At 42.1% G+C, this 27,719-nt stretch overlaps 3 protein-coding genes across 8 annotated transcripts in view; 1 reads left to right on the forward strand and 2 right to left on the reverse strand.

Moving 5' to 3' along the window:
• The first annotated feature begins 14 nt into the window (after window positions 1–14).
• Window positions 15–4,158, forward strand: LOC120812170 (insulin gene enhancer protein ISL-2A-like). 3 transcript variants are annotated; one of them, XM_078097931.1, is made up of 6 exons: window positions 15–271; window positions 727–916; window positions 1,317–1,531; window positions 1,961–2,247; window positions 2,921–3,088; window positions 3,491–4,158. In XM_078097931.1, exons 1-6 carry the CDS (start codon window positions 37–39, stop codon window positions 3,605–3,607), a joined length of 1,212 nt encoding a protein of 403 aa, XP_077954057.1. In that variant the 5' UTR covers window positions 15–36; the 3' UTR covers window positions 3,608–4,158. The 3 variants fall into 3 exon arrangements, with proteins under 3 accessions (XP_077954057.1, XP_040023898.2, XP_040023897.2); XM_040167964.2 differs by having other exon boundaries at window positions 30–271; window positions 1,272–1,531; window positions 2,958–3,088; XM_040167963.2 differs by having other exon boundaries at window positions 32–271; window positions 1,272–1,531.
• Window positions 4,159–7,686: 3,528 nt separating this feature from the next.
• LOC120812671 (uncharacterized) lies at window positions 7,687–20,184 on the reverse strand. 4 transcript variants are annotated; one of them, XM_040168826.2, is made up of 10 exons: window positions 13,712–20,184; window positions 12,977–13,075; window positions 12,468–12,602; window positions 12,252–12,385; window positions 12,026–12,158; window positions 11,847–11,932; window positions 11,375–11,713; window positions 11,092–11,275; window positions 10,754–10,878; window positions 7,687–10,545 (listed from the first exon to the last, which is right to left on the reverse strand). In XM_040168826.2, the coding sequence occupies exons 5-10, from the start codon at window positions 12,027–12,029 to the stop codon at window positions 10,204–10,206; spliced, it is 1,080 nt and encodes a 359-aa protein (XP_040024760.2). In that variant the 5' UTR covers window positions 12,030–12,158; window positions 12,252–12,385; window positions 12,468–12,602; window positions 12,977–13,075; window positions 13,712–20,184; the 3' UTR covers window positions 7,687–10,203. The 4 variants fall into 4 exon arrangements, with proteins under 4 accessions (XP_040024760.2, XP_077954074.1, XP_077954075.1 ...); XM_078097948.1 differs by having other exon boundaries at window positions 13,243–20,184; XM_078097949.1 differs by lacking the exon at window positions 12,468–12,602.
• Window positions 20,185–20,725: 541 nt separating this feature from the next.
• Window positions 20,726–27,719, reverse strand: part of LOC120812844 (S phase cyclin A-associated protein in the endoplasmic reticulum-like) — a 46,998-nt gene continuing 40,004 nt past the window's right edge. The window contains exons 18-22 of the mRNA XM_078097974.1: window positions 27,586–27,709; window positions 25,931–26,157; window positions 24,358–24,525; window positions 22,182–22,417; window positions 20,726–20,898 (exon numbers count right to left, since the gene is read on the reverse strand). Coding sequence (XP_077954100.1) covers window positions 20,726–20,898; window positions 22,182–22,417; window positions 24,358–24,525; window positions 25,931–26,157; window positions 27,586–27,709 — 928 coding nt within the window. The remainder of the gene's footprint in view (window positions 20,899–22,181; window positions 22,418–24,357; window positions 24,526–25,930; window positions 26,158–27,585; window positions 27,710–27,719) is intronic.

Genomic DNA, 27,719 nt, shown 5'->3' on the forward strand with positions numbered 1-27,719 from the left:
CAAAAAAAAGAAGAAGCAGGGGTCCAAGAGATTTGCATGGCTCCCTCTCCCCCGGACCAACAGAGGTCCAGGTCTGCAGACGTCACTGGTCGAGGATCTTTGTTTTCTCTCCCCTCTCGGTGGAGGAATACAAGTTTATCATCCAGCCAGGGACGGTCTCCTCTAGCGCTCCTCTCTTCCATCTATCGGCTTGCACCGGGCTACTCCTCCTGCATGGTGGATATCCTGCTCAATTCTTCTTTCTTGGATGATATGGGGGATCATTCCAAAAGTAAGTTCTTTCTCTCTTTGCTACTTTTTTTTGTCATTCCGGGGTTTGTTGAGAGGTTTTCATTTCCTTTTATGTACTCGGTGTGTAGCCTCTAGCAATTGGTGATTCATTGCTCGATTCATTTTTTTAAATCCCCACATAATAATGTACGGTGTGATCAACTGTCCCACGAAGAGTTCACTAATATATACATATTCTTGGGCTAATATCCCTTTGAATGTGTTGTATCTGTGCTGCGATTGTCGCGGGTTTCCTTTTTTTAATCTCCCGTAACCTCTTTCTAACAGGTTTGTAATATTCTTGGAAGAACCCTTTATGTTTGTTGTAAAATGTGGGTATAATTTAACCCCCCCCTTCGCCCCTCCTCGGGGCGAAGGGGGGGGTTAACGGGGATGTCATGGGGGATTAAAAGACCGCGCGCAGCATTGCATTAATGCGTTCCACTCCTCACGCAGAGAAATCGGGATTCGCGATGTGTGTGGGCTGTGGAAGTCAGATACACGACCAGTACATCCTGAGAGTCTCCCCGGACCTGGAATGGCACGCAGCCTGCCTCAAGTGTGCAGAGTGCAGCCAGTACCTGGACGAGACCTGCACTTGCTTCGTCCGAGACGGAAAGACGTATTGTAAAAGAGATTACGCAAGGTAGAGTGCAACAGTTTTCAGGATTGTTTTTTTGTTTACTCTCCTTGATTTGGGTTTGGGTTGGTAATAAGAAAACGTGTAGAAAACGGGCTCCTGAGCTGAGATAAATAACGTTCTCATAAAAACAATTTCCACTTGAAAGACAAATGCGCACGGTGTGAATGAAAGTGCGCAGAAGTGTGCGGCATGACCTACAGACCTTGAATGAGATTTGCACTGAAGCCATTCGCGCTATAACTTTGTAGCGTTTCTGTTTGATTGAAACAAGAAATGAGATCAACGTCAGATTCGTTCAGCCCGCAACATTATACGAGGTACCGCATGAGACCAACGTAGTCTCCGTGCTCCTTTTCAGGTTGTTTGGCATCAAATGTGCAAAGTGTAACATGGGCTTCTGCAGCAGCGACCTGGTGATGAGAGCTCGGGACAATGTGTATCACGTGGAGTGTTTTCGGTGCTCGGTGTGCAGTCGCCACCTCCTACCGGGGGACGAGTTCTCTCTGCGGGACGACGAGCTGGTGTGTCGGGCCGATCACGGCTCGCTGGCGGAGCGGGCCTCTGCAGGGAGCCCGCTCAGCCCGGGGAACATCCACAGCAGACAGCTGCACATCTCAGGTACGGTACACCAAGTGAGCTGTTATTATGATTAGTATGATTGTAAGGATATTTATTAGCAGTGATATTGAGTTAATCTAGACTTTCAAATGTATTTTCCTTTTTTTTTTTTTATATTTCACAGGCAAATTCTAAGCAATCGACTGAATAATAACAATAGTGTGTGTGCGCGTATAAGCTTAAAATAAAAATATTAAATATAATTTTTGAAAATGTATTGTTTAGTCTGGAGTTTTATATGGCGGCAAAGACGTACAGACCCCTAATATTTTTGTGGGTATAATTTAATGTTTTTTAATTTCATACAGACAGATTTGGGTGTTTTTAAGTCCAAGCTATTGTCGCTTTAATTTCTCAGGCATCAACCATTTTTTTTCCTATTTATTTTTAAGATTCTAATTCAACACCCCCCCACCCCCCTTTTTCCAGAACCAGTTTCTGTCCGACATCCTCCTCATCACCGCAGCCACGTCCACAAGCAGTCCGAGAAGACCACTCGGATCCGGACCGTGCTGAACGAGAAGCAGCTCCACACCCTGCGGACCTGCTACAACGCCAACCCGCGACCGGACGCCCTGATGAAGGAGCAGCTGGTGGAGATGACCGGCCTGAGCCCGAGGGTGATCCGCGTCTGGTTCCAGAACAAGCGCTGCAAAGACAAGAAGAGGTCCATCCTGATGAAGCAGCTCCAAACACAGCAACACAGCGAGAAAACCGTGGGTGATGTTGTCTTTTATATTTTCAAAAAAAAGATAAGGATGCATTATTATATTACACTACTTTCTGAATTCGCCACACCTTATTAGTTTTTATCTTACTCAATATATTGCTCCCTAAAACTAAATTGTCCTCTAATTAAAAAAAAAATCAACGGTCTGTATAAACGATAATGAGATAATGTTCATGTGCAACGTTATTATCTTCATAAAATAAAAAAATAAGTTGTTAAATGGAAATACTGCCGGATAGAAAACACTGATACATAAACATATGTTATACTGACTATTGAGAACGAGAACTGAGAATGTATCAGACGATCATTGTCAATTTAGTAAGAATGTTGAGCTGACATCTTTTAAGAATTGAATATTAATTGCATGTTTCACAACAGACCACCTTAAACCAAATGTATCATTTTATTTTTTGCAACATTTAGATTAGATTTAGACCAGGCTCATTAGAAGCGAATGTGCATTCTTACAGAGAAGTCAAAAATGATCATGAAAATAACAATTTTCTTGCACGTTTTCTGGTTGTTGCTCAAAAATGGCTTTTTGTTCCTTTTGATTGATAAACAAAAATATATTATTTACATCGTTAGGGCTCACCAGCATAATGTATTGCGTGGTCAATATCTGGGTGGAACTAACTGCTTCGGTGCTCTTGTAGAATCTGCAGGGACTGAAAGGCACACCTCTGGTGGCAGGTAGTCCAATCCGGCACGACAACACCGTGCAGGGGAATCCTGTGGAGGTCCAAACCTACCAGCCACCGTGGAAGACTCTCAGCGACTTTGCCCTGCAGAGCGACCTGGACCAGCCCGCTTTCCAACAGCTGGTACGATGGCAGTCGGGATATTACATTTAAAATAGCTCGTTCAAAATGATACAAAGGGGAATGTAAGGTTTTGTTACAATTATATCATAGCAAAGAATAATTCAGATATAATTCGCTTTAAAAGACACAGCTTGGGTACAGAAACAATTATTTAATGTTTACGCCTTTGATTTCCCAGTTATTAAAATGCGAACTTGCGCACAAATGTGTATCAATTTTTTGTAGATTCCACGTGGGTCGCTTGCTGACGAGGTCTCGCGGGATTCACGAGCCTTGACAAGTCGATTTGTATTGGCATTTTTAAAAAGGGCACCTGAGAATGTTTTTTTTTTCGCACCAAAGAGTAAATCGGTAAAGAAAACGAAAGAAACCCTCTTAAACCCCTTTTGTTCCGTGCTGCAGGTGTCTTTCTCCGAGTCGGGCTCCCTGGGCAACTCCTCGGCCAGTGATGTGATCTCACTCTCGTCTCAGCTACCGGACACACCGAACAGCATGGTGCCGAGTCCCGTCGACACGTGAAGGCTCCTCGAGGTCGGCCTGTAACCCCCCCACACCCACCCATGCGCGCACCCGCTGCAGGGGACGCGCACAGACCTCAGTGACATTTAATCAGAGAAAAACAAATTAAAGGACCAGGGCGGATTATACTCGAGGAGATACATCCAGGTTACACACTGGAGGATGGGAGGTCTGACTATTCCCTTCAGTTTAGCCATTTTAGCTCACCGTCTTGCGCAAGGATACTTCGGCCGGTTCCCCAGCTGGTGATGGACACCATGGGTTTTTGAGACCTTCTACCATGATGCCAATGCTTGGACGGGCCGAAACATGCTGAATGTGTAACGGGATTTAAACACATTGTGCTGAAATGGACTTCTGAAGGTCACAATGTTTCTGAGGAACCAAATTGTGTAGATGTGCATGATTTGTTTCAATATTGACTCTTGTAAATGAATGAAACAGGAGCGATGTGCATTGTTCGCGTTTTCTCCAGGAAATAAGTTATTATTATTATTATTTATTATGACGACAGACATAGCCAATCTTATCAATAAATCCCTAAAATTGAACTGATTATTGCATGCAATATTCCATTTGTTCTGTAAATCATAAGATATTTTCTTATCATTACAGTTGGCGAAATAAATCAGTTTTAAGGGGAATTAAAAATCGAGTCTTGAAGTGGAGCTCCGCTATTTAGATTAAAATGCAACTTTTATATATAAGACTAAAGATCAAGCTATACGGTGCCTATATGCCTAAAGTTCATATAATAAATGGATACATATATACTTTGGGAGATTATAAATTTAATATTGAGATATTTTGTCAAGTTCCGTTCTGTCTGCGAGCCTTAGCAAACTAAAGCCTCAGGTAAAGGCCCTGCTTAAATTTTGACCTGCTCAGTTTCTGAGCCAAGTGGATCAGTGACTGATGGCCCCTGGGTCAAAGGTCGTTAAAGCCATGGGCCGAGGTCTCTTCGGTTCGGGCCCTCACGTGATTATAGCTTTCTTTTGGAAAAGCCCATAAGTCTGTCTGCAGCAGATTTCGCATAAAATCCTCACGCCAGGCTGATAAAAACGATCAAATTGGTGTTATTTAGACAAATGTCACAGCGGCGGTTACAAGTCTAGATACGGGACAGCCAGCGTCGGCCGCTTATCTACATCTGGCATCACCTGCAAAGGATCCACTGAATGGACCCAAAACAAAACGCGCGGCCGGCGCAGCGCTGCCGGGACTCTCAGCGCGCCGACGCATCCGGGCGTGTCTGGAGTTTATTTTCATTCCTGCAGGAATCCTGGACGGCAAACAGCCGCTGGACAAGAGAGCACGCAGGTCAAGCCGGGACTGACACACTACACCTCCGCAATTTGTTGGGGAGGATCGCCTTCTATCAGTGAAGGAAGTGCAGACGCGTCCTTGTGACGTGGTGGTGCGAGTCAATGTAAGAACTTTAAGTTGCAAGTAGAAGTGATGATTGGAACTGTTGATTTTGAAAAGGTAGAATATATTTAGAGTTAATATATTAAGCAGCTCCCAAATTTTCAACATCAACGATGGCTTCATTCTAAAAGGAGAAAAGCCAGATAACAATTCTAGCAGTTTCAATCTGTAGAAAATACGGAGGACAGTTTATGATTATGAGTTTTTATTTTAATTCCCATCAAATCTGTTTCTAAATATGCCTGAACATGCTGGTTGATTGTCTGCCTGGGGCCAGATTAATGGTGTAAATAACCATTTGGAATACAAAAAACCTAATCTTTATTTGACTAAAAGCTATTAATAGCTTTCGTATAATGCAGGGTACAGACGATGGCTTCCTCTTATAAAAAATATTTAGTTTATGTCCGTTTATGGGGACATCAAGGGCATTCAAGCAGATTTAACAACAGCTCATATTCACATTTCTTTGAGATTTAGTAATCTAATTTGTTATATTTACATTTGTCCAAAGACTAAATAAGGGAATCTTAATTATTCAAGTTCATGAGAGTAACTGACAGAAAATGAGTCACCACCAAGTGTTCATCTTTGTTATATTTCAGTCATGATATCAATTCAACAGTTTACACTGATTAAAAGTGAATTACAACAATGGACAGGCATATTTACTATATTTAACATGAAGGTAAATAACTCAATAAATTATATTAATATTTACATCTGCCTCCTAATAGAGATAAAGAAAAGAAAAAGATGTGAACTTGAAAATATAATCCTCAGCTGACCATCAAGGCTGGTATTCTAAGAAATAACATTCTGGCCATTCAGAAGTAGCCAAAGGCAATATATTAAACAACAACAGTTTTTATGAGACCCGTGGCAAATAATAAATTACAGTATAAGTAAGTGTTTTAGTTCTAGATGGTGACTGCTATGAAATGGATCTTTTTTCCATCTTAAACTAACATAAGGCCTGCATAAACATTAAATGGAATAGTTTGTTTTCTGAATGCAATGGACAAACAACATATTTTGTGCAAATAATCACAAACATCAAACTGATTTCAAAGAAATGAAAACGGATAAACCAACACAAGATAAAGCTTCACAATCTTTACAATTGAACATCCAAAGAAAACTTTGGCTCATGTGCAGACTCCAAATTAGAAAAAATTCACACAAATTCACACTGTGTCTATCCATTCTGAAGACGGTGTACTCCCTCACTCTTCCGGCTTTTTGAGAAAAAACTGCAGCGCTGAGTCCCACTGATCTCATGGAAAGCGGTTAGACAACTTGTGGTAATCCAGCAGCTGGGAAACTGTAGATAGACAGAAAAAAACAACTTCATTGCAATGAGGGAACAATAGAAACCCTTTAAAACCATTAACAATCAACCACTGTTAGACGTAATGTCAATGACAATTAGTAACAATGAAAACAATGTAACTCATTAGAAATATTCCATTTGATCTTGGAACAATTATGTTTGGACATTAGGCGCTGCCTATTTAAGACAATAGAAATATGAAAAGTTTCAAAACTCCGCCGACAGCGTGGCCACCCCCCCCCACCCCCTCCCACCCCCCACTTTGAGAAATGAGCAATACCATTAATGGTATTTTCACCCTGCCGACGTCCTGCTCATCACGGCCTGTCAATCTCACACACGCCATCACATCCGGGCCACCAGCATTTAAAGCCAATCCCTCACAGCCTTATTTGATTAGAAAGGGACTGCTGCAGATGAGGGGGTCCCGGCCTAATGCTCTGGCCACCTCCCCAGAGCCTGAGAAGACCATGAGCACCTCTCGGAGAGCCAGGGGGTCAGCATGCTAAATCCTGGCTGGAGAAAGAAAAAAAGAGAGAGAGGAAGCGACACCACTTCACAGTTACAGACTGCGTGACTTGGGGGGGGTCAATGCCAATAGAAACCAGAAGGGCAAGGTGAGGTCCCCGAGTCACGATGACATAAATTCACGAGATTTACAAGATTTTAAAAATATGCTCTCTAATACTCTTCCATTGGCTTCTCCTTTGATAATGCACTCCAAGTTTCAACAGCAGGATAAACAAGGCGATAACTCATCGCTTTTATCAGTCCGAGGTGAAGCTTCTCAGAGCTGCCCTCTACAGCGGCGTTCAAAAGGACACAAAACAGTGCCACTTCCTATCATCCTTTGTTTAAAGGATCCATATGGGTAGGTCAAACAATATGAACTTTAACGCAAATACTTGCGGAGAGCACCGAATTTGTCAACGTGGAGTATGAGTGTAGATTTTCAAAGCGAAGGGAGCACAGCAAAAAGTCCAGTGTTGAATTAACTCCCACAGAGTTGATTTCAACACTTTTTGAGAGTTTATATAGCTCCACACTCTCCAGAGTTAAATTAACACTTTCAAAATAGTTAAACATTTAACACTCTACCAGAGTTCCTTTATTAACTCACAAAACAGTGTTAAAATAACACTGAGGGATTAGACAACTAACACTGCTCCGAGTTAATTTTTTAAACTATTTTGGTAGTGTTAATTACACTCCCTAATGTGTCAATTATCTACACTGAAAAAATGTTAAAATTAATTTTAAATGTATTAATTAAATATATACTTCTATTAATAAGAATTCATCACAATAAACAAAAACATTTTCAAAAACATTTATTCCTTTTCTCCCTTGCAGTCAGTTGAATTAAAACATTGTGAATGAAGGTATAATGTACAAACTTTCATCCGAAACATTGTATGAGCTTTGAATATCAAACGGTTTTTGAAATTTAAGCTAAGACATTTTTAGTAAACATCTTTCCGCACTTCGTAATACTCTGAATGCATTATGATGGTCATCAAAATTCTCTGTAAATAGCTTGTTTGTCAAAAAAAATAAGTGATCTTCAACCAAAAGTACATCACTTATTTGACAAAAGACTGGCATGTCTTCTTCCATTGCACTGCAAATAACTAGTCCAGCTTTATACTCTACACCATCAACTTTAACCCAACTAGTTGAGAAAACATCTTTTGACAAGATTGTTTCAAGCATTTCATTGTTGACCACATTCTCATCTCTGAAGAGAAAAGATTTAATGGGCCCATACTCATTTTTTTTGAGGGTGAAGGTTTCCCAGTGATAAGCAATGGCCATCTGATGCTTTATAGCAAGCGATTTGGTTATGTTTTTGAAATTTTTTAAAGAATCTTTAAACAGCTTGTGTTTGGCCTCAAACCTCATACACCACGTATATAATAAGGGGCCAATTTTCCTTATAGAAGATGGGTAATGGATCATAAAATGATGCTTAGGTATCACGTTTCTATGTGGATACAAGTGCTTAAATAGTTTGTGGTGGTCAACAATCAAATGCTTTAAATATATTGTCATACCTAGAGTGAGAGAAGGTGAAAAAACTATGTTCATTATTTGAAGTAACAACAGTAACCAATTCCAGTTTTTGTTTCCTGCAGGAATAATTTCACCAAACAACAGTGGGATGTTTTTCACAAGACACAATGTCTGAATAGAATTCAAACCAATGCCATTGCCAGCACTCTCCAAAATAATCTTTGTAGGACGATTTTTTTCGTTCTAAAAATCCATAATCAAAACCATAAATCCTGGAAAGCAAGTCTTGTTCTGACATAAAGTGTTGTGTGAGATATCCAAAAAGCAATTTGATCTCATACTGAACCACACCCTCAAGAAGATCATGCATGATATCAAATGAATAGTTATTGCAAACATGGAAATACTTCAATGAATTAAGTGCAGATCTTTTTTTCAAACCATAAAGTGACTTAAATTGTGGGTTTTCCTGGAGAGACTGGCAATGCATATCAAACATATCTTTTCCACGAAGGATCACTTTAGGATCATCCTCACTGTATACCGTTTGACAATCATTCTTCTCAATCAAACAAAGGCAACAGAAATGACGGCTACTAAATGACTCATTAAAACCAAGAATTGTGTGCATCCCTAGATTATCTCCAGTAATCTGACAGATTGTACCATATACCTGCTCATCTACAAATGGAAGACTTAGCCCTTGGCTTTCTAGTTTTTTCACATCATTTATCAACGGTTCTAGTATAACATCAAAACCATACTTGCGCAGATCTTGTGTGTGAAAAAGTGATACCAAATGAATGTTCATCAAAACCGAATTAAATTTTGGGGGCAAATTTCTTACAACAAAATAAAGACAGCCAATTTTGTGTATTCCACGTTTGGAGCCAAGGGGATTGGCTGTTTCAAAATCGTCATAGTATAGTTGAATTTGCAATGCATGTTTATTAGCTGTAAACAAAGGGTGGGTTTTAAAATAACTTCCACCAAAAAAGTCAGTATAAGTGTCAGGCTCTGATCTACACTCCTTCTTTAGCAAAACACAAATGTCTGGATTTCTGCACATGAACTTCAATGTTTCTAAAATTGGCACATAGATAAAAGTATCCTTCACAGGTACTTGATCATAAGTACCGGATTTCTGATTTCGCCTGTTGTCATATCTCACTCCCAGTGTTATTTCTACTGGCTCAACAACTCCCCATTTTTGGTGGAAGTATTTATTTCGTTTCCATTCTGTGTTCAGATTTGAAAACGGATTTTCATAATCTTCAAAAGATTCATTTATCACAGATATGTTGGGGTCAGTTATAGGTAAAGCAGAAATAGCTGTATGCTTTGCTTGTGAGCGAAGTTCACTCGTTAGTTCTTCCAAATCTCCTACAATTGAGGATACCAAACTGTTGGATATCCCACTCCCCTGTAATTTGGCCACGATGGATGCACACATTTCTTTAGTTGGATCTTTAGTAAGTCCTGAATCATTGGCCTCAGAAGAAATACTGGAAGAACTACATTGATTTTGTGGAATAAATTGGTCCTCCAAAGTATGTGCCTGAGATGAAGTTGCAACTGGCTCACTAGATGAACATGCAACAGTTGAAGTTTGAGTTTGCTGAAAAATGCTCTGAACACTATTACGGTGCTTTCGAAAACCTGCATATTTTAGGAACTGATGCCTACAGCATTGCTGAGAACAAAACAATTTGAACTTGGGTCCAGGATAGTAACCATGTTCAACTCTTAAATGTGAAATCAACTGCTGACTGCTGGGATAATTTTTCTGACACATGAAACAGGTCAGCATTGTTATAGCTTCTTACTCACAGGGTGAGAATGCTACTTGCTGGTTAAGCAGTCTTGCTCTCAAGTCTTTAACTCTGGGTGACTCCTTCATTTTCCCCACATCAATGTTATACACTGTTGTCTGCAGGAATGTATAAAAATTCACAAGTGCCACATCGTAAGACAAATTTAACACAAAATGTGCTTTGAAAAGTTCATCACATGCCCCGAGGGAGCGGTTTGCCTTGCATGGGATGAGACGCTTATCCATGGTGACGTAGAAGCTGTCAATCTTGCTCTTCTGACGCCCAACAGCGAGGAGGTACGGCTGCCGACCCTGCTGGTTGCGGAGATGCTCCTCCAAACTGCAGCATGACTATGGTTGAGATCAGAAAACTGAACATTAGAGACAAGAATAATGTGCAGCCAAATAAAAAAACATTATAGAATTGATTATTCTAACATCTTATTGGCTTGTGCAAGATGGGAATGAAGACATAATTACAATCCACAACCCTCATTTACATATGTGGCTAAGATGTTGACATGACAAATTATTATAATCCCCGTAATAATATAATTACCTTATGAAAGACAACAAGTCTTTCAACTGCATCACATGCACTAATTTTTGGAGACTTCAGTCCCCCTGGAGGTGGTGGAAGGAGATGTAACAGCAACAACAGGGAGGCCATTTCTTGGTCGTAGGCTGAGGACAAACAGTCACAAGAATTAACTAAAACCTCTTCAAATGTAACACTTTAAGTTTGAATGAGAAGAGGGAGTCATCCACCTATTAGTCACAGTTATCCCAAAAATCAGATCAACGTTCAGAGACACAGAATAAAAAAAAAAAAATATTATTGCAGTTATAGTTTAACTGAAATGATAGCAAAGGTATTCAAATAAACAAAACACTCACTTGTTGCCTCATCAAGATCACTTCCTGGGGGACTTTCTGCTGACTGCACCAAGCGACGCAACTCTGGTGTTGAGGTGAGCCGCTTAGCCTCTTTAATGACATTTGGCTTGAAGAACAAATCCCATTTCTGAAGAAGCCTGGATGATGTGTCTTCGTCAAATAGGAGAGTGAAGTCTTGTTCCACCTTTAGGAAAGAAGATATTAAACAACAACAACAACTACGACTACTACTGGAAATACTTTCAAATTTCAAGCCATTCCAAACATCTCATCCCAAACTTACCAATCCTTTTGTATCCAGAAATCTTGGGAAGTTGGAGAGTATATCAACACTTCTGCCTGGGTCATTAACAAGCTTCTGACGATGCTGAAAGGTCTCTCTCATCTTCTGGAAAATCAGGGAATTGTCTGCTGCATGGTTAAGCAAAGACATGGCCTCTTGGCAAGCATCACCATCAAGCTGCCCTTCAACATTAACAGTCCTTTGGCAATTTGGGCCTACTGGAGAAAAGTCAATTGGGCTTTTTGGTGGCTGTGCAGATACTTGACGAATCTTCCTCTGGACTGTTTTCAGACGCCAAGAAATGTATCCTGTGCTGCTTGCAGCATCATAGAAGTGTTCCTGAAATGAAAAAAGAAATGTGTTGTAATACCAGGCTCATGAGAAATCTCACGGAATTCAAATATCAATGTCATCCACACAGTTTTGGGTCACAACATGACATGGAAGTTTAAACAATAATAATGCCTATTACATAGCCCTTCTTGGAGTATGGATCCTTAAGGGAAGGGAACAGCATCACTATCCCACGTGCATAATCTTCTCTGATTGTTTTAGTGCCTGAGAGGAGATATTAAATTAGTAAATTAGTACATTTATGCAATGGTCATGCATTTATTTGGCACAAATAAAAACAATGTGAAACAAACATACCCATGATTGTCAATCATGTGAGCCACCAGGATATTAACCATTTGTCTTCTTGCAGCATCTGGGTTTCTGTTGTTTGGTACTCCTGTAGTACTTCTTCACCTCCGGACTTGCCTCTTAGCACAGCTTCTATCAACTAATAAAAAACAAAAACATGAGAATACAAAACATAGTGATAAACAGCTTTTCTAGTGACTCAGAGTGAAAAAATGTGAAAGCATTAAGCAACCTGTTTAGCAGACACAGCATCACGTGTATCCTCAATTCTTTGTCTCTTGTTCGGAACATCTAGGATTATAGTTGATGCACTTGAGCTGAAGCTTGAGTCAGACGTCTCAGAAGACAAGGAGAAATCAGAGAATTCTAAAGCAATAGAGAACATTTAAATTATTAAATGATATACTAAGGTGTAGAGTGCTTTATTATACCTGCCTTAATATCTCACCCTGATCTGAGAAAACTGTCAGGACCACATTGCCTTGTCCAACGAGGTCGCTGAATATTTCTGCATCAACTTCTGTCCCTGTTGCATCCTTGTATATAACATTTGCATCAGGTGGCAGGCCAAATCTCTCCATGACTGGAATAGATAAGGTCAAACTGAATGTGCTTTTGAACTGTCGCACTGTTTCTTGCCTCACAGCCAATAACTGTTCATGTTAAATACATACATCCAACACTGTATAATCATTAAATAGACATAGAGCATTTGTCCCTCGCAAAACCCATTCCCTTCCAAGTCCAAATTTAAAAATTGATGATTGCCTTTTTTTCTGGACTGTTTTGGTGTATATTATACTTTACACTTGACACTTACATGAAGCACACATTGCAGAACTGAAAATGTTTAGCAATGTACACCCATTTACAGTATAAGAGTCTGATAAAGGCATTTAAAGAGCTTTAAAAAGAACACGGATGTGGTTTAAGACCTTTTTTGTAAGCCATACTAACCTTTTTCATGGAATTGCAGAAAGTCAAACAGTCCTTCATCCTCATCCAACTTTACATACTTCTGCTGTTGGCTGTACTTCACCTGGACCAGCATTTTGACTGAGACATGCAATGAAGTTTGACAAAGTAAATAAAAAAAAATAAAAAAAAATAAAGTATTCAATGATGCACTTAAATGTATTTCATATATATCAGTCACACCCCAATTTTCTGCTAATTTTGTACTTTAGCTTTAATTTGGTAATTATAGTAATGGTAATACTTACATACTTTTACTTAAGTAAATGAGTACTTTTTCCAACACTGCAGGTCATAGAATCTGATGGATAGCTAGACACGTGAACTAGACACGTGAAACACCGTCTGCGTGTTGGGACACGTTTTTTGCGGTCCCTTTGATCTTCAAAGAGGAAAAAAAAACGTTGGCTCCAGCCTCAAACAAGATTTTGTATAGTTAAAAATCATAATGCTTTGTATTTCCTACCTTTGAGTATGCCTATGAATTGTTAAATCATTATTGATAAAGTTGGAGATAGTTTTAGTAACAAACTGTTAGCTAGCTTACCGTACACTGCTAACTAGCTAGCTAACCACGAGGACAAATGTACTGTTCAGTCCTGGCAACAAACACGGCTGTGTAAGGCATATATTCTCTGTAGATATTTAATTGTTCATACTGAAATTCTCAGCATCAATTTTTAATTGTTTCAGTGAGTTTAACTTAATTGCACTTACCGTGTAGTACTGCATGAGAGGTAGAAAATGGTGCAGACTTGTCTTCTCTGTCTCTAACCGAAGAAGTGAAAGGCATGGGCGGAGCTTAATTACGTCTCTGCGGAGTTGGGTTAACACTGACATGATCAACTCTGCCAAATAACTCCAACACTGAACACCATTTAAATCAGAATGTGTTAAAATTACACTCAGGGAGTGAAAATCAACTCGGAAATTTTTAACCCTGAAATTTCAACACTCCAATTTTTGCTGTGGCGAGATTCCTTCTCGGTGTGTGTTTCACACTGCTGTGGTGAATTAAATTATGGTCTGGAGTACATTATTAAGATGTAAACCGCGCTGCGAAGATGTGTGCGCAACAGAGGAAGAATAAAATCCCTGGTTTCACTGACTCATTAAGTGTTTTTCACAAAGGAATGTGGGACAAATTCAGCCACTCACGGGGGGAGTAAGAACAGAAAGACAAACTATCTGTTCTCAAACGTGGAACGCTGGGGGTCTTAATGCAGAATATTTATGGTTTAGGTATCATAATTTAACACCAAAGCAAGTGTTGGATATTTCAGCCGGGGGCCTCTGAGAAGATCCCACCCACAAATCACCCGGCGATCTCATAATCCTCCGCTACACACAGTTCCATCTTCAGCTGCCTAAACAAATTGTCCACCCCTCAAGTGCCCGCCGACGCAGAGAGACATAAAACAAACCTGGTGGCAGGAAGAGTATTGATGTTGCTGAAACTCCAGTCTCCTGCCAACTTTCCACGCCTCACCCAGGTGAAGGGCAACACCAGGGCCCGAGAAAGCTTTCCAGCTGGAGATTATGCCCCTGCGAGCTCAGCTGAAGTATCTGCAGTTTAAGGCCTGACATCATAAAACAAACTGCGAGCATCTGAACCTGCGCGTCTGGCTCGTGTAGTAAAAACTCAAGGGCCTTGGCTGTTCTTTCTTAAGTTCAGAGACCTGGCGTTTTCTTCTCAAACAGTGCAGAGTTTTATGACACCTCCGTTACATAACTTCCTCACTGTCCACAATGACAACAAAGAGTGTGTAAAGTTAACGTTCTGAAACGCAAACAAAACTATTGGGGGACAACCCAGTGTCGAAGACAAAAAAAACAAAGCTAAAGCAGGTGTAAGAACTTGGAGGGGGGGAGCAAAGCGTGGAGCAAAGCACAATATCAAGTAGCATAATGAAGCTGCAGCACCGCCGGACGAACAAAATGTATGAACCTCATTCATCCCTAATCCTTCAATCCTAATCCGGACCCACCTCGCAGCATTGATCGGACCCCGAAAGCACCGTCTCCACCTTACTGTCAAAAAGAACAACAGCGAGCGCGTAGAAAACTCCTTTGTGCGCGAGCAGCAGGGGCTTAGGCAGAAATTGTATTTTGGGCGGGCCAGTGAAAAAGTGGGTGGGCCTAGTTTTTTGTAGAAAAAAAATTACTTAAATAATAATTAAACCTTAGAGAGTAGAAAAGAGAGTAGCTAAATTGCAAAAACAGTTACACCTTTATTTTGCAATATTCGGCAAAGACAATAACAAAACACTGTCTAAACATCATGCTCAACCAACAGAGCTCAATAAAGGCTAGACAAACCAGCATAGACAATAACCTGTCTATTTTATTCAGGCTAGTCAGCAGTGCAAAGACAGAAAATAAAAGTAGGCTAAAAGTAAAAGAAATTAAATCAAAATAATAAAAACTCTCAGCAGAGCACGGTTTGAAATAAATAACACACTCCCTAAATTCTGTTAAATCAACCATATACAATGCAATCAGCCTGGTGGAAATTAAGATTTTGTGCCTCTCATCGACCGGACCCTGAAAGCACCGTCTCCACCTTACTGTCAAAAAGAACAACAGCGAGCGCGTAGAAAACTACTTCGAGCGCGAGCAGAGATTCTCCTCACGAGCAACGAAGTTCACGTTTCACAAGCGAGCAAATACCTCGCGGAGACAAACTTTTGCTCGCTCGAGACAAATTTTTGCTCGCTCGAGACGGACTTTTGCTGGTGGATGTTTGATTTACGCGCGCACATCAACCTGATTTGCGCTCTCGAATTTTGACAGTGATTTGCGCTGATAGACTGCAGTATCTTATGCGCCTTATTGTGCGGAAAACACGGCACATGAGCTCTGGAGAAAATGGCATACAAAACATACATTGTCGGTTAATACATTTTTAATCGGTTAAATTCTTAAGGTCATTTAATCATCCCTAGTTTATGTTTTGATCAGAGTTGTGATTAAAGGTTTGGGTGGGCCGCAAAAGATTTTCAGATTTCAAAGTGGACGGCGGCATTCTTTTTGGCAACCGCTGCTACAAGGCATACAGCTATACAACACACCGCATAGTTAAATCAACAACTAATTTCATGTTGTTGTTTCAGTTGTAATTTCACTTGCACGTGCATGTAAACAGCATAACCTGCACGTACTGTCGGGGTTATGCGTCTGCACACGCTCCGCTAAAGCCGCTTCCCCCCCCCCACTACGCTGCAGCGGCTCCTATGCGCTCTACAAGCGCGTTCCTGGTTTCAAAACTCCGCCAATCACTCCTAATAGCTCGTCGAAGCATCCCAGCATCAGCAGTCTATTACTGAATCTTACAGACACAAACCACACTGATGGCATGAAGTTAAAGTTAAAACACTCAACGAAGCCCCGTTATTAATGGACATGGCTGAAATCCGGTCATCATAGTCGACAAGCCCAAGTTGTATTGGGGCGCTCGCTCCTTTTGCTTGACGCACGCTCCCGATCTTGATCTAGAATCGATTGCTCTTCCTTGGGTTCCCGGATGTTGCGGTTCGAATTTTTTTGCATTGAATTTTTGCATTGAATTTTTTTGCATTGAATTTTTTTTGCATTGAATTGTTTGCGGTTTAATTTTTTGCAGTTGAATATTTTAACGTTGAAAAACATTCAGATACATGATTTCAATGCATAAATATTCAGTGCTAGAAATTCAATCACCTTTTTCTTTCAAAATCCGATGACACAGATTTACTTCCATACAAAGCTCTCTTTAAGTCCCTCAATAAGATTGATGCACTCAGAAACTGACAATGTTGGGCTTTGTAAACCCTGTGTGGCAAAATCGCTCGTCTGAAATAACTTTCCAAATGTGACGAGTAAAAATAAGAACTTTTTTGTTTGTATTTGTTTCAACAGTGACTGCGCCTCAACCTTCGATTGGCCACTGCTTTCAGCATATTCAGCAAGCACTTCTAATATTACGTCGAGTAACGTCAGTACTTAGCTCACTGCTCCGGATTTGGAGCTCCAGTCGCTCTGTCCCTCTTTCGCAAATGGGCTGTCAGCTGCGCTTGGAAAATGTCTGCACATTTTACAGAAAATCGCGTCCTTGATCACACTGTACTCCAACCAAGGAAACTGTCCATACCACTTTGATGAGAAGCTCCTTGATTTTCCATTCTTGACAGTGCAGGGAAATACCTTCAAATTGGGTTGTGAAGGTGGTTCATCAATTGCGGTTAGATCGGCAGGTAATCCCGCGTCAGGCTGACCGGGAGAGAGCACCGGCACTGCCACGGAGCAAGCAGCGGCCGCCACGGGCGCCTGACTAGGCTTCTTGTGGGCTAATGAGTCCAAAGAACTGGGCTGGGCTGGGTGGACTCGGTAGATGGAGGCAGTGGAGAGTCTTCTCCCTCAACTCTTGCTTTTTTAAAATAACACATCAAAGACACTTGTTTAGCCATTATTGTTGCGATGTTAATCATTAGCTAAAAAAGCAGCCAGCTAGCAAAGAACCCACCGCTGCCCAGAGTCGTCCAGTCGGAACCCCTAGCAAGCATAGCAACCAATTACGTTCCAGAAGGAGTATTTCTACAATTTACTTTAACAGTTCAGTTTTATTAGGAAAACAAATTAAACACACACACACCAGTCAAACATAAATCAAATTGATATTAATATATGTTCTTAAATACATTTGAATAGTAAAAATAAACTAAAAATTATTACCAAAAAACAATTTGATTGGGTGGGCCAGTGCCGCCCTTGCTCATTACTGGCCACGCCCCTGGCGAGCAGAGATTCTCCTCGCCAGCAACAAAGTTCACGTTTTCCAAGCGAGCAAATACCTCGCGGAGACGGACTTTTGCTCGCGGATGTTTGATTTTGGTTAAATTCTTAAGGTCATTTAATCACTATGTTTTGATCAGAGTTGTGATTAAAGGTTTGGGTGGGCCGCGAAAAATTTTCAGATTTCAAGCTGGGCCGCGGCATTCTTGAGTTTGGGAACCGCTGGTCTAGAGGAATCTCCATTCACGTCAAAGCGTCTCGTCAGCTCGAACACCTGAGAAAGAGCCGGCGTCAGAGCGGGGTGGAGATGGTGGGTACGGGGGGGGTGGGGCGTATAATCCGACGGTAAACCCGCGAAACAAACCAGAGGTAAAGGTGGAACCGCCCCCGCTGATAAGACGAGCGGCACAGCGTGCGCCACGAAATGTGGACAGCCCAGTGACTCGCCGGGGGGACCCCTTTACAACGTTTCCAATGGCCGACTGAGACGCGCACAGGACGCTGCGTAAATTACCGTTGGACAATCAGATGCTGGCGAGCCAGACATTTACATGGACCCTCCAACTTGACTTTTAAGGCAATTGTCTAATTACATTTAAAATCCCATAAAAATAAATTTAAAAAACCCTGCCGTTTACACAATGAAGCTTAAAAACTCTTTATTTATCTCTATGAGCCGACGCTGTCATTCCACCCCAGATCTCCAGCGCAGATAACACTTCCCCAAAACTAACCTGATGACAGTGTTACAGACAAATGGAAACTCCTCTCTGAAAAGGTCTGCAGGGATAAAAATGTCCTCGGCTTCACTTAAAGTCCGTTGGACCTGCGCTCACCCTTGAAGCGGAGTGTAAATCATCACCCGGGTTAACAATCAGGGCCCCTCCTGCCAGTCAGCAGCGAGCGCGTCTGTCTGTGTTACCCAGCCTTTGTTTACTCCGCTGGGTGACACACAGTGTGCATTCCCTGGTGCTGGCTCCCTACGGTCTGCACGAGCTGCACTTACCCCGCAGGCAGCGAGGGCTTGGCTGTAATGGGACAGCTGAAGGGAGCGTTTCAACATCGGGTAAACAGGAATTACAGGCCCGGCGCTCGGCCCGGGGGGCAGAGGGGCAGAGGGAACGCCCTCGTAGAGAAGGGGAAGGGGAGCAACGACCCCACAGATGAGGCTGAGCTCTGAAGATGCGCGTGGGATGTGAAGTGTAAAAGCTCTGGTGACGGTTTATGAAAAACAAGCACAGAGGAGTCAGGTGACCTCAGGAGATGGTCCAAGGAACACGACTCGTTATGATACATTTCTGAAAGGTCCATACACTACCTAAAATGAGACCCACGTCTACAGGCAAGTGTGTGTGTTTCTGTGTGTTGCTCCCTCTGCTTGCGTGTCTATGGCAGATATTCCATGAACTGAAAAAGAAATGCGAGGTTTTCTTATGATTTCCACACACACTCACATTGCTCGTGTCTTTCTAAAGGAGCAAGCGGGAATCAGGTGGGTTAACATGTCATAACAGTTTGCAATTAAAACCTCGTCAGCTCGAACACTCAACAGATCATCACCAAGCAGCATTCACAAATGAATCACTGTATTCGCAGAGGAGATTACCGGCTCACATCTCTTCAGGCGAAAAAGTATTGTTACTTGTCAGTTGCAAAATAGGTGTAATTTGTTGCGTTTGATCTTTTTTTTTTTCTTCAAAAATGATCTCTAGGGACACACCCGAGAGACAGAGAGACATACGGCTACACGGCTCGCTCGCCCCCACAAGCAGTGACACACAGGCCTATACATATGTTACTCTGCCGATGGCTTTTCGTGTGACAAGGTGAATTATTCATGCCCCCGGAGCAGAGGGAATACATCACTACTTATACTGCTGCTTCAAAGCTCTGCTTTTTATGAGCAGCCTTATTTCTAGATATTTATATATTTGTGTGTATAAACAAAAGCTGGCGTGCCGACAGTGAATCAGCAGTCTCACCAATGCACGGGCCTCGGCTCGGGCTGCTTTTGTGTTCTGCCAATGCTTACATTAGCCTGAGAAAAGCTCAAGCTGCTCTAAATATTCCCCTTAACGCCATCCATCTTGGTGCGGAACTGAGTGGACGCATTCCAGGAACTGGACCACTGGCAAAGATCAACTCTGTGTGGACCTTCTGTGGGATCTTGTTTCCTGACAAAATGTACCACAACATGATATTTCTTTTTAAACTAAATCCTTTACTTGTAAGCGTTCAAAGGAGAATCATCTGTCACCCGCTTAATTTAATGTTATTGTGCTCATTCAATTATTCAATATAATATGTAAATTACTTTCTAAAATGACCAACAGATGCTAATTCTATACATCAGAATAATTAAATTGCATAGGACATGAGGAAGAGCCTTTAATTACAAGTAAAAATCTGGTAAAAGAGAATCGGTGATCAGCCTATAAATAGTTATTTGGGGCTTATGGGGGCTGTCTGCTGCCGTTTGGCATATATATATATATATATATATTCCTGACAAATTATACATGAAGTGAGCAGCGGTGATATGATAGAACCAGGCTCTTCCTCACTCAGATGACAAGTGACATAAGGCAATGTAACTCGTTCTGAAACCATTAAACATTTGACAATTAGCACAAAATCTACAGATTGCAATTCGATTAATTATTGTGTAAATTATTCCTGAAAAATTAAGCAGATTGATGTTTTACCTGAACAAAAAATATGATAATAAAAGATAACAAAGAACTAATACATTTCTAAATTCCATATCAATTATGTTCTATGCTTCCTCATGTATAATTGACTGAGTATTTTAGGTGTTAAGAGTGTTGATTGGACAAAACAGGCAATATCTATCAATTTAAATTATGTGGGACTATCAAAATTAATAATCAACAACAGGAATTAAATAATAACCAAAAATGAGGAGATTTCTTTCCTATCTGACCAAATGTTCATTAATTTCTATGCAGTCAGCAGGTGTTCAAGCCGGTTTACCTGGTTGTCCGTGTGGTTGACAGTAAAGTATCCCACGCAGATGATGACTTTGTGCAGAAGATCTTCAGAGGAATGCTGGGTACAGTACCAGAGCAGCGAGCTGACGATGTGTCTGAAAGCTAGAGACAGGCCTTCGGCTCCTAGAACAGACTGACGGGTCGGAGACATGTTAGCGCGTTTCACACTGAATTAAGCATACGTCCTCGACCACTGTGAGTACAAGGAGCTCAACACCATGACAATACAAAGTAATGAATGACAATATATTTAGCTAATCCCGCTGAAAAATAGAAGCAGCTCTGAGACAGTATTTAAAAAACATGTCAGTGTGACAGAGCACTATAACACAGCATTGTAACATCCATGGATGCAAGCCAAGAGCAGCTGAAGGCCATTTTCAAGCCTGATAACTTTATGTATTAAAGAAAATATCCACCCCAATTTTTAATTTCTGAAAAGAGAAACAGGAAACATTGCTCAGATGTGAACCATTTTTTGTCTCCCTGTGATTCACACTCCCTGAACCCATTTCAAATTCCTTTCTAAACAAATTATTGGGAGCATAATTATATGCATAAAGCATAAACGGCCTAAATTCAGATCATCCATCCCCGTCAACACTTATTAGCCGTTGCTTTGCAGGTAATGTGAAACACAAGGTCATTACAACCCCAAAGCATTATTTAAAATGTTCATAAAACTGTGGCAGGGAAATGCTTTCATTTGCAGCTGTTTTGAATTGAGTGTGGTGGGTCAGGGAAAGGAAGCCGCTTCAAAGTAATTACCACAAGACATTAAAATGATTAACAGCATTCTCGCTTGGCTCTCGTGGCTTTCCGTCTATGTGGTGCCTTGGATCAGTGAAGCTGTCGCCCCCTCCTCTTCAGGGTGGGTAATGTACGGCCCCGCGTACAATGATAATCACTCGAGCTCCATCCTAACTGCTGACCCACCGGGCTCAATTCAACCCCGGCCACCGACCCGGCCACCGACCCGGGGTCAGAGGGCAGCCGTGTTTATGGTCACAGGTCAGTTTGTCTGTAGGAGAGGGACTCCTCTTCCACTGGCTCTTAACAAATTAACTAGCATCAGTTATTTTTTTATTAAATCCAGGGAAGATTATATAAATATTTGTTTTTATATTTTACCCATTCAAACAGCTCTTTCTAGTATATAGTTTAAAAAACATACAAAAGGTACTAGCTATTCCTTAAAGAAACATGTACCGTGAATGTTCATCAGTAAAATATATATTGTATAACAATGTTTCTACAATACATAAAAATGCTCAAAGAAAAATCTGATGTAGTCAGTCACTGTGAAGGAAACAAATATATCTTTGAGCTTCTGGAGAAAATCTGCTTGATGTTTTTACGGATTTTTACATTTGTGGAAGTGAAAGCCGTATACTTCTGAATGATACCTGAAAGGCCCGATAGGTTCAGCTGGGCAAAACTGTTGAGGAAGCTGATGCCTTGCAAAGCCACCTGGATGACCCCGGGGCTGTACGGTTCCTGACTCTGGGAAGAAGACTCTGGCGAGAAGCTGTGCAGCAGGATACAATACAGAGTGTGCACCACTCCCACCAGGTCTGTGGACTGCAGCAGGGCCGTCAATCCAGTCGGGTCCTGGCGTTTATTGTCAAATATACTGGGAGTCCTGGAGAGGAGGAGTGGGTGTGGCCAGCAAAACCAAAAAGAAATGCTACGTGTTCATAAATAAATGAATAAATAGCCACAGATATCATACAAGATAACCATTTGTTACATTTAGATCACTATTTGTGCATTCATAGAGCTTGTGTCGTGAAAAGAAAGAGACCTCGCGGCCTCTAGATTTACTCACCAGACAAGGGCTTAGACGACCTTCCCTTTAGATAAGAGATACTACCCTGTTGGTGCGGCTACATTACCTGACATAACTCACTGCAGTGAGTGTGAGCACAGACTTTAACACAGGAATGCATATTCACATTTATCAAAGCTGCTCCTTAGGTCCGTCTTAGGCACCCTATGTACTTCTGTTTAGTTATAGAATAATAGTTTTTCAGTCTTTGTGAAGAGCTTTCAATCCGTTTCCCCCTTTTTTTTAACTTAACTTTAAATTCCCAGCCAGACAGTTTGGGTGCCGCTGAGTGGGACGGTTAAGATTGTGTCTTCTGCTCCCTCTCAGGCTACAGTAAACATAGTAATGCCATGACGTGAAGCTCATGGCAGCTACTTGAATCTGGCGGATCTACAGAGCGATAGTTGGTGTAAGGGCCTCAGTCAACACAGTTGACATGCAACACAAGTTACCGCGTTTTAAAGATTTGTCATTCAACGAGCTTCAAAAGACATTTAGGGAAATAACCATTGCAAAATTTGAACAACTTGAAATACGTGTAAAAGTATCGTGTAAATATCAGTACTTGTGGCTAATTTTGACCAAAAAAAAAAATCATTGCAGGTTTTTTTAATTGAGAGAAATGGAAGCAACACAGGCATTAATTATTTACAGTAGGAAGACTGAAGTGCAAACATTCAGCTAGTACAGACTGACAATCGAAGACAACCCCGGCAGCACCAGCTATGATTTTCAGCCATGTAGAAAAGAGGGCGCGTGACCTCTGGATGGAACCTACAGCGCAAGCTGATACTTGATGTTAGCCAACAGGCTATGCGTGAAATATGCTGCGAGGCAAGAACATAGCCTCCTAATGCCATTATAATCCCCTGACACAGCAACTGGCATGGCCAAAATATTCTTCAAGCCCATTGAGCGTCCTTATATACTTGGGAGAGGTTTGGCAGAGCGGAGCTCGCTGGCTGCTGTATTGATCACAACCGTAGTCTCATTAAACCTGCAAAGTCTGACACGATGTTCTCTCACAGACATTCAGTGACAAACTACCGAGGCCGTTTTCTCCTTTGCTGGTGAGAAGCAGCTGGTCGTCGTTACCGCGGTACCTTGCCAGCTGCAAGGGGCAACACTTCAAATTAAGTAAGAAGATTGCGGTGCGCTGCCAAGTGGTGGGGTCCATTTGAAAGAAAACCAAATTGGCTCGAAGGACACCTAGATTCTGCGTGACAACGATAATGCGATGAGCTTATCGCTATTTAAATGTTGTAGTAATGCACAGCATCAAAGCGGGTCTCCTTGCTACCGTGGTTGGCATGTAATTTCCTTTTAAGAGAGGAACTTTGGATACCAACGTCCCTTGGTGTGACTGTGTGTGTCGCCTCCGTCAGCGGCACCGCTGAACCTCTGTGAATGGAGGTCACTGTAACACACGTGGGTGGGCTCCCCCCACGCTGCAGGCTAAGGTTTATGGTGAGTGACAGAGCACCGGGTCAAGTAGATGCTATCTCTATCTGAAGGAACGACAGCTTAGCCAGATCGCTGGCTGGAGGAAACGACCTGCTGGCTGATTGCGGAGCCACCACAGTTTTTGTTTGAGCAACCAGGATTCCCGTCTCATCAGGCTCGATCATTAGACGCACAGGGACAAGTCAGTGTGTGTGTGTGTGTGTGTGTGTGTGTGTGTGTGTGCGCGCGTCTGTCGGAGAAAGAGCAGGAGATCACGTTCGATGTTTAACGCGTGTTGGGGAAATGCTCACCGTCCGGTTACGACGAAACACAGCTTACAGCACAGCGTACACATGCTGTGCAGCAGAGCCGAGGCTTGCTGGAGGAAAGCTGAGACCTTCGGCTGCTCGTCTACGGGACCTTGGATTGACAGGAAACACCCGTACAGCTTGTCAATCAAACCCATGTTTACGACGTAGCTGGAAGACACACAGAAAAAAACATGCAGGGGTTAATATTCATTTCCCCAATTTACTTTGCTAGACTTCCTTTAAAGAAAGCTCACCTCATAGAGGCAAACAAAGGCCTTTACTGTGCATACTTCCACACCACTGCAACTGAAAACAGATACCCCACCTAAGCCCTCCACCCCCTGCTATTACTGCGATATCTCCAATTTGTCTTTGCCAATGACAGGTCTCATGATCATGTTCCCTGTACTCTTTCAGCCACAAATCACTGCTAATAGTGTCATTAGGGGGTTGTTGTGGCCCCTGTGCCAGCCTAGCTCTGGGGCCCCTGACAGTGGGCCGTCATCTCAGTGCCCCGGTATGCTCGCACCTCCAGGCTCCTCTCAGGCACAGCTCAAGAAAATCTATACGGCTCTATTAGCTGACAATCAAGGCTTTCTAGCAGCTGATGTGGTCAGTGCAAAGATGTAGGTTGTCCTCTAATCACTGTCCTCACAGTGACTGCTTTGTGCATACCGGCTCTCTTTTTGACAGCCTGCCTGGTGGTCAAACTTGCCACTCGGTGTGTCTCAACATGTATAACAATGATAGGGAACCAAAAGACGGGCGAGACTGGTAATTAAGACGAAAGGAAATGGCGCTCTCGTGTCCATTGGATATATGGGTTTGCGTAGTGGGAGAGTGTTGCAAAAGCTAAAAATGTTTTTGATCCCCCCCACTAGCATATACATTATAAAAGGCAGTTGAGGTAAATCTTGTGTGCTCGTACTTGGGATTACCAGTCCGACGACACCATTTTTCTCAGGCCCTCCCCTGTCTCCAGGGTTACGACTGGGTCAGTGGATGAGAGCGGTGGGCCTGTGCAGCTGCTCTGTCCAGATGAATAACTGCTTGTGGGAGGGGTGGTGGAAAGACTGCACTCTTCCACGAGGCTTCATCAGGCCGGGCCTGCCTTTCCTCACAGCCCACATTTCTCCAACCCAGCCCCAACTTCTACAGCCCAGACCCACAAGGCTAGCTCCAACGCCAGGTTCAAGGAGGCCTTTCAAAGCTTGGGAAGTGCTCTTTGTTTATGCTACTTTGTGCCCTCCCCCCGAAATGGACTTTACTTGAAATGCGGCGCTGAATGTGTGGAAACAGTACAAGCTGGAAGGATGCCAGAATACATTCTCACACTGTTCCCATTCTAACAAGACACCAGTTGCGCCATTTCCAAGAGATCTGACATTTGTCGGCCAATTCTTTACATAACGCACGCTGTTGACGATATCACAGGTTGACCGACTCTCAACCCAGCAAAGAGGAGTGGAGGAGGGACTTATTAAAGACGGTAAAAAGGTCAGAAAATGAGAAAAAGATGTACCTTGTCGGAGGAGAAACCATGTCAGTACAACAGTACGTAGGAATGAAATACCTGATTAAGTCTTGAGCGCGAGTGTTAAAGGACTCGACAGAGCTCTTGACCTTGGCATCCAGGGAAAAAATCAAGGTGTTTTTGTCTTTGCCAGGCTCAGAGTCATCCGGCCACAGGGTCGCTAAGATGGCGGCGATGGTCTGCAGCAATCCTGCCGTCAATCCCTCAAAGACTTGTTTGTTCACACTGCGGCCGAAAATAGATTTGTCCTCATCTGGGACGTATAGCTGCAAGAATGGAAGAAAATGTATGTTACCGACAGCATACTATACAAGGCAATCCATCCAAATGGTGCTCTTGAACCCTCATGGTTGCATGCAGAAATCTGAACAAATGTATCCAAATGCCATTAGACACAATATCAACAGTGTGGGATAAACAAGAGAGGTCCATCGAACGTTAATTTAACACAGAGGCTAATATTAAATGTTTTTGTTAATTATTTTCCCACATTCTCTGCACAGTAAAGTCATTTTTTTGCCAAAAGGTAGCAGAATATACATTTGTGTTGTTTGTTACAGCTACAGAAAAAAGGCATTTCCTCCGCTACACAAATGACAGACACACTGGTCTAAACAAGTCAAGATGTCCCAAGAATATATTACGTGGGGACAAGATGAAGCCCAAATAAAAGGAAATTAAATGGTGTAGTCAGCCAAGACAAACTGCGTTCAACACACAAGCAGAAGGCCACGTTTCAGATATAGTGCTGCTGCGCAACGTGGAAAACCTTAACTTCTACTCATTTGGTCTGATGGTTGGGGCGCATGCTGACAGCAAAGGTAAATCCACCGACATTCTCCACAAATCTAATTAAAAGGGTACATGCTCAAATGGCAGTGCAACCCCCACTGCTTTACTCCATTGCTTACACACATGCATACCAGAATACAGACATACACACTCTGTGAAGCAATAAAAAAAAGAAGAAAAAAAGAAAGAAAGCTCTGCGGTATTTGAAAACGGTATTGTCTCACTTGTAAATTGGATTATAATTTATCAAAGCATGAATAGGTTTTGAGCCCAATTATTAATCTGCATTGGACACACGTGGAACAGCAACTTTGTCTCCTGCAGTGCTGTTGGATATGTCAGTCAGCAGAACAGCTGCTGGGATATGTTTCATATAAACTCGAGCAAACAGGCTAACCTCTCCCTGTGCGCCCTAAGGAAATATGACTTCTTTGGATTGGAACTCACTTGCTGGAAGAGGAGGCCCCAGAAGAGTTCATGCATGTACCACAAGCGTGTGCGCCTGTGCCTTTTCCTGTCTGTGTTGTGAGTGTAGGCGGCCCGGCGAGCAACCACCGTTACATGTTTGGAGCGGGCTGATGTTTACAGTCCTTCTTACAGAGCTTGTGTCTTGCTCTGTCTTTCATTAAAACTGTAGCAGGAACCGACACTAGCAAAAAGGCAGCAGTCAAAGCTCTGTATATCGACAGATTAATGTAATGAAAACAAGTTGTTTTTTTGTGTTTTTTTTTTTTACAAAAAAGGCCTAATGAATGTGCGGCTTTGCTAGAAATACTTGAATAGCCTTTAATAAACACATCCAAACAATTTCCTCACATATACTGGACTCTATAGAAATTGAAATAACACTTCAGCCAGAAACAAACCAAACTGAAAATGGTCTTTTGTGCTCTTTGACTTACTGTTAGCTGATGCAGCAGCAGGTCCATGAGGAGAACGATCTTGTTGCTGAACAGCACATCGAAGCAGCTGGCGGGGCAGTGGGAACATGCCAGGTAGTAGGTGTGTACAGCAGCACAGAGCGATCTAACACAGA

This window comes from Gasterosteus aculeatus, chromosome Y (assembly GCF_964276395.1).
Source record: "Gasterosteus aculeatus chromosome Y, fGasAcu3.hap1.1, whole genome shotgun sequence".
Taxonomy (NCBI): Eukaryota; Metazoa; Chordata; class Actinopteri; order Perciformes; family Gasterosteidae; genus Gasterosteus; species Gasterosteus aculeatus.